At 39.4% G+C, this 7605-nt stretch overlaps 1 protein-coding gene across 1 annotated transcript in view; it reads left to right on the forward strand.

Moving 5' to 3' along the window:
- The window catches only part of LOC111672010 (cytohesin-3-like), a 35625-nt gene that overhangs the window by 23147 nt on the left and 4873 nt on the right, over positions 1-7605 (forward strand). Inside the window, exons 10-12 of the mRNA XM_023429270.2 lie at positions 1550-1626; positions 3052-3123; positions 3293-3447. Of these exons, the coding sequence (XP_023285038.1) occupies positions 1550-1626; positions 3052-3123; positions 3293-3447 (304 nt within the window). The remainder of the gene's footprint in view (positions 1-1549; positions 1627-3051; positions 3124-3292; positions 3448-7605) is intronic.

The following is a 7605-nucleotide window of genomic DNA, read 5'->3' on the forward strand; positions in this document are numbered from 1 at the left end:
CCCTCTCTCTCTTTCTCTTATGCTCTCTATTCCACTAGCTGCACTTGCTAGATCATTTTAGATTCAGTTTTTCCCCATTAGTGAATTCTACACTACTAATTTTAGCTCCACCAGAGGAGCCCCTGATTAATGAGGGGAAGATTTTCGATATGACATACAGCTGCACTGCTGAGGCTGTGAAGCTCCATAAGCTCTCATAACACCTACACTGTTAACCCAGATCGAGCCCGTCGCTATGCCTGAGTCCATCATCATCCAGCATGACAATAAAAATCGGTCATTTAGACGTTCTTAGAAAATATTTCAGAATGCCTGTGAGCTGTGGAGGGGTCCCAAAGACTGAGCACTCTGTTAGTCATCTGTTCATGTTGTAAGTAAATTGTCAGAGTGAAGCCATGCTTGTTCTCTGAGACAAAAGCAAAGAGACAAAGACGGATGTGGGAGAAAAGCAAAAGCAAAAAGTATTCAGCATGTAAACTGATAAACTTATCATCTAATCCACATTTATATTAGATACATGGCCAATCATTGTAAAATATTGTGTCTGTCTTGCCTTTTAGAACTTCATATTTATTTAATAACTAAATTACTCTCATGGGAAATATTTTTATCTGATTCAATAATACTAATAATAAAAATAGACAAGTGTGGGACTTTCTACTCCCTCACATTTATGCATAATTTTGAACCTTCCCACATCTATTTGCACTCCCTCTCTGGAGTGTCATAAACAAACAGCGGAATGATAAATCTGCATTAGAAGGTCGTGCAGTAGAAAGACATAACAAATGTCAGGTTTTGAGGATGAAACGAAACATATGGCTGAGGGGGATAAAGAGCTCTCCAGGCCGCCTTATGGTTGACCGTAGCAGAATAAAACATATACCCACATTTGCCCGACAAGAGGCGACTATATCTTACATGCTCATTCCAGCTGAGTGAGAAAAATGTAGTGGTTGCATGTGCAAGTAAATATTGCTCATAAATAATACACCGTAGATGTCGGATTTTACTCTGTACAGCAGTATAGAATGAAAATCTGGGTCAGGTGCACATTACATATTGATTACATCAGTAACAGCGGCTTTCTGCTTGTTCTGTAAAGTCAGCAAACATGTTATTATGGCGCACATATTGCAGACTGTACATTGACATCAGCCACATTCTGTTTTTTTGATTACATAGGTAAATTGTTCATTGCATCACCAATGGTGTAATAAACAGAAAATCCAATAATCCCAATAATCCACGTTTATCTGAAGATTAAGGCAGATGGAGAGTTTTTGTTTCTTATAAAGAAATCTCTCTAGACTATTCCTACCCCCACCCCACCGCTCTCCTGCCGAGCCTCAGGCAACTATCTCTGGGGACTGGGAGCGGTTGGTGGAGGGAGTATCCAGCCTCTGATTGAGCCTAATAATGCAGAGACATGTTGATCAGAACCAGATGTGGCACGTGGAGCTGAGGTCTCCCGAAGGTTAACCTTTACGTGCACAAACACTATCACCGCTTCAGTTTGAAATCAAACGCTGTTTGTTTCTCTCTGCAGGCGGCCGGGTGAAGACGTGGAAGAGAAGGTGGTTCATTCTGACCGACAACTGCCTCTACTACTTTGAATACACAACAGTAAGTAGGCAGATGTGTGTTTGTGTATCACATGCACATGACAGCTGTTTTTGCAGCTTGCCGACATAAAACACGTATTTTAATGGGGAAGATCTTATAGTTTGTGGTTGAATGGAGGGTTTCTGTATGTGCTCAACTGCTTCCAGCCCGTGAGTGGAGACTTCCTGGAGTATCCACTAGTTGCTTGGCTAACTCACAGTGATTACAAGTCTCAAGGAAGTCATCACATCTGGCCAATAAATTGTACAAATTGTACAGCACATTTTAAAATATTTACTCTGATATTGGTCTAATGAAGCGCAGCTAAGTGTGTGAAACAGCTGATGTAAATAAATGTACTATAGATAGATAAAGTGCAACAGGAACGTAAGTAAGGAAGAAACTTAAGAAATTAAGAGCACATGTAATCATTGTCTCTCTCACTCACTCACACACACACACACACACACACACACACACACACACACGCACACACACACACACACAGTTAGAGTTAAAAACAGAGGCAGAGGTCTTTGCCTTCCAGCTCTGCTCTTTAACAGATGTAGCCCCTTTGACCTAAATGAACCTCACTCTAGCAATTAACATGAGGCATCATGGGAAACATCTGCAAAGTCTGTGGCACACATCTGGCCCCTGCTACGCCGTAAGCCAAGAGCCTCCCCCAACCCGCTGCGAGAGTCACCCCGCGCTTCACCCCAGCAACCGAGCATCCCTAACACACACCCACCCCAAACACACACATGCACCAATCCCTCAGCACACACACACACAATCTGCAGTGGGGTACACATTCAAAGAGGCACACACACGCAGCCAGCTGTGAGAAGCCGTCCCCAAGCATTTCCTCCCCCTGCTGTGCCCCCTCATTAGTAGGAAGATGACAAGCAGGACATGGGGCTGTTCCTCAAGGTCTCCCCCCACCCCGCCCCAGCACACACACACACACACACACACACACACACACACACACACACACACACACACTTACTTCACATCTGGCCCCGCAGACACAATAGCAGTCGCTGGAGGATGGAGAGTGTAGGGTTACGCGTCCCTTGGGTGCTGTCCCCTACTTGACCAGGATGAATAAAAACCTCCAGTGTGCTTTAATCACCACCTTGATTTATTTTACTTTGACGCTGTCAGGCTCAATTTAATGTAAAGATTATAGTTAAAATACTTACCTTCGCTGCAGTGCAAATTAAAGATGCTACATGTAGCATCAAAAAAGTTTATATTTTAATATTTTTGTTTTCTTATTTGTAGCTGTTGCAAGTCGTAACTTTAAATGTCATTGCTCATTCCTCACTGCCGCTATATATTGTCCTCGTTCTGGTCCTCATCTTAGATGGTGGTAAAGGGACATTTGCTTTCTGAATGCTGAATGTCTCTGTGTGTGTGTGTGTGTGTGTGTGTCTCCAGGATAAAGAGCCTCGTGGGATCATTCCTCTGGAGAACCTGAGTATCAGAGAGGTGGACGAGCCCAGAAAACCTGTAAGGAGCAACTCCAGACACTGTCTACTCCATATAAATCCACTGTCATCTAAAGTCACACAGACAACATAAAGTGAAAACAAAAAAAAATGACAACTTATATTTTCTCAGAGACGTTATTTATTTTGCACCATACTTATCGTTTGCATGCCTCCTGATCTCTTCCCAGAACTGCTTTGAGCTCTACAACCCCAACCACAAAGGTCAGGTGATCAAAGCCTGCAAGACGGAGGCGGACGGGCGGGTCGTTGAGGGCAACCACGTAGTGTACAGGATATCGGCCCCCACGCCAGAGGAAAAGGAGGAGTGGATCAAATCCATCAAGTAAGAGGCGGCACGATAGTGTGGATCCATTTACACTGAGAGGGCACTTAGCCAACACGGGGCTGCTCCCATGTGGGCCTTTCTCATGTCTGACCTTGACTGTGAGAAATCTACACACACATATACACAGAGCTGTGAGCTTAATCATAAATGTGCACACCAGCACAAATACACACACACACACATGCTGGTGACTGAATGTGACTCTGTTTCTCACACTTCCACACAGATAACACTCAGAGGTGATTTCTGCTCTGCTGGATAAACTCACTTCCCATTGAGTAGCGCTCAAACAAAGACAAACACACATGCATGCACACCTATTCAGGCACTTGCTGCACTCTCAGAACTGTTTTGGCAGGCTTTACACTCGATTTGTCATATCCAAATGCTGTCTTGTTAACCAGTGAGAGGAGTGGAGGTGCAGCAGTAAATTGGACCCAGTGGGTAATTGATCAGCTCGCTGGTTATCATCCACTCAGCTGCAGCTTCACCGGCAAATATGATCAATACCAGAGGAAAAATCATATTACACAGTCCTTCCATGCTCTAATGATATTAAAAACCCAGTTAGCATTGACAGATGTGTATCCATTAAATGAAAGTGATGGGTTTTTTCAGCTAAGTTGCTGCAGTCTTATTCTGGTGAGGCTGCTTCATGTACAGTTAAAGTGATTGCAAAGAGGAGAGAAGTGCTCATTTTTCTCGGGTTGGGAAATTTAGAGTTGGTTGACCTTCAGATGACACACTGCCTGGATTACAGGTTTCACACTCTGTTGCAACCTCAGAGCGCTTTTAGTATAAAAGTACAAGTGTGAACCAGGAGTGCTATCTCTTGCACATCATAAGGCAATGCCTCTTCCTGTTGTTGGAACGATAAAGATCACAGATTTGACTCAGCAAGACAGCGCTTCAACCACACTCTCACTTGACTCAGCTGCGGTGGCGGCAGACTGTCCTGTGGTCAGCAGATTCACACTCACACACACACACACACACACACATACACACACACACGTTATATCCACACCTGACTCATCTGCAAGGGTGGAAATTGCTCTGGTGGTAACTCTTCTGTGCACATAGACACGTACAGGACTGGCTATCTCAGCATGTCCAGTGTTCTGCTGCTGGGAAGGCTGTGGATTACTCAGCCTTATTCATCTTTAGTGTGACACTGACAACACCTCAGGATATGAAGGGACGATGTAGAGCTGCATGAACCCACACTAACAACAATTTAAAGCCGCTATAATCCAGTTTTTCTGATAACAACGTATCAAATGCCTGTGTAATGTGAGAAGTGTCGCTTGTCACGACGACCCTCTCAGCTCTGTGAAGCATTTTTACGGCCCAAGACTTTACTGTTTTAGTTCGCTCTCATTGTTCTCATAGCATAACAGAATCAAAAGGAGAGTTAATATTGGACTTCATATTCCTTAGGTGGCCAGAAACACAATTCAAAGTGGATGTGAATGTTGTTAAACATATGATATGTATATATATATATATGTATATGATGATATGATAATATGCTAGCTTGTCTCTGCTAAAGCTAAAGAATCACAGCATTAATAGTGCAGCAGATAAGCTTGTATATGGAAGGTGTTGTGCATTTTATGCCTAAAGCATGAAACATTCTCCAGTGTTTCTATAAACCATAAAGTTTATTTTCAGACGTGGAGGCATCTGGAATGACCTCCGGGACAGGACAGAGTCCCCTGGAATAATGAGTGGTCCAGAGCATAAAAGCATGCTAGCTTCTGATTAGAAGAAGAATGCTAATGTGCTAGCTAGACATATAATTCCATAGAACACACAGCAGAAGTTGTCAGTGTTTTTAACAAGCTATAGTTACCTTAACACCTGGAAATGGTGGGATCTGCAGCCCCCTGCTCCCCTCTATAAAAAAAAAAAAAAAAATGATGCCTTACAATATTATGACATTTTATACCTTACTATACTATGACATTTTTTCCGCATTTTTATGCCTTACTATACTATGTCGTTTTTTCACATTTTATGCCTTACTATACTATGACGTTTTTATGCCTTACTCTATGACATTTTTTTCATGTTTTTATGCCTTACTATATTATGACGTTTTTTCCGCATTTTTATGCCTTACTATACTATGACGTTTTTTCATGTTTTTATGCCTTACTATACTATGACGTTTTTTGCCTTACTATACTATGACGTTTTTTCATGTTTTTATGCCTTACTATACTATGTCGTTTTTTTTCACGTTTTTATGCCTTACTATACTATGTCGTTTTTTCACGTTTTTATGTCTTACTATACTATGACGTTTTTATGCCTTACTCTACTATGACATTTTTATGCCTTACTATACTATGACATTTTTTTCATGTTTTTATGTCTTACTATACTATGACGTTTTTTCCGCATTTTTATGCCTTACTATACTGTCGTTTTTTGACGTTTTTATGCCTTACTATACTATGTCGTTTTTTGACGTTTTTATGCCTTACTATACTATGACGTTTTTTGCCTTACTATACTATGACATTTTTTCCGCATTTTTATGCCTTACTATACTATGACATTTTTTCCGCATTTTTATGCCTTATTATACTATGACGTTTTTTCCGCATTTTTATGCCTTACTATATTATGACATTTTTTCCGCATTTTTATGCCTTACTATACTATGACATTTTTTCCGCATTTTTATGCCTTACTATACTATGACGTTATTTGCGCATTTTTAAGCTTTACTATACTGTGATGTTTTTTCATGTTTTTATGCCTTACTATACTATGACGTTTTTTGCCTTACTATACTATGTCGTTTTTCCGCATTTTTATGCCTTACTGTACTGTGACGTTTTTTCTGCATTTTTATGCCTTACTATATTATGTCGTTTTTTCCGCATTTTTATGCCTTACTATACTGTCGTTTTTTGACGTTTTTATGCCTTACTATACTATGTCGTTTTTTGACGTTTTTATGCCTTACTATACTATGACGTTTTTTGCCTTACTATACTATGACATTTTTTCCGCATTTTTATGCCTTACTATACTATGACATTTTTTCCGCATTTTTATGCCTTACTATACTATGACGTTTTTTCCGCATTTTTATGCCTTACTATATTATGACATTTTTTCCGCATTTTTAAGCCTTACTATACTATGACATTTTTTCCGCATTTTTATGCCTTACTATACTATGACGTTATTTGCCTTACTATACTATGACGTTTTTTCATGTTTTTATGCCTTACTATACTATGTCGTTTTTTCAAATTTTTATGCTTTACTATACTGACGTTTTTATGCCTTACTATACTATGACGTATTTTGCATTACTATACTATGACGTTTTTTCCGCATTTTTAAGCTTTACTATACTGTGACGTTTTTTCATGTTTTTATGCCTTACTATACTATGACGTTTTTACTATGTCGTTTTTCCGCATTTTTATGCCTTACTGTACTGTGACGTTTTTTCTGCATTTTTATGCCTTACTATACTATGTCGTTTTTTCACGTTTTTATGCCTTACTATACTATGACGTTTTTTCACATTTTTATGCCTTACTATACTATGACGTTTTTTGCGTTACTATATTATGACATTTTTTCCGCATTTTTATGCCTTACTATACTATGACATTTTTTCCGCATTTTTATGCCTTACTATACTATGACGTTTTTTGCCTTACTATACTATGACGTTTTTTCATGTTTTTATGCCTTACTATACTATGTCGTATTTTGCATTACTATATATGACATTTTTTCCTGACATTTTTATGCCTTACTATACTATGACGTATTTTGCATTACTATACTATGACGTTTTTTCCGCATTTTTATGCCTTACTGTACTGTGACGTTTTTTCCGCATTTTTATGCCTTACTAAACTATGTACGTTTTTATGCCTTACTATACTATGTCGTTTTTCCGCATTTTTATGCCTTACTGTACTGTGACGTTTTTTCTGCATTTTTATGCCTTACTATACTATGTCGTTTTTTCCGCATTTTTATGCCTTACTATACTGTCGTTTTTTGACGTTTTTATGCCTTACTATACTATGTCGTTTTTTGACGTTTTTATGCCTTACTATACTATGACGTTTTTTGCCTTACTATACTATGACATTTTTTCCGCATTTTTATGCC

The sequence above is a fragment of the Seriola lalandi genome, unplaced genomic scaffold (genome assembly GCF_002814215.2).
Source record: "Seriola lalandi dorsalis isolate HSWRI2012SDOR001 ecotype SW California unplaced genomic scaffold, Sedor1 jcf7180002054892, whole genome shotgun sequence".
Lineage (NCBI taxonomy): Eukaryota > Metazoa > Chordata > Actinopteri > Carangiformes > Carangidae > Seriola > Seriola lalandi.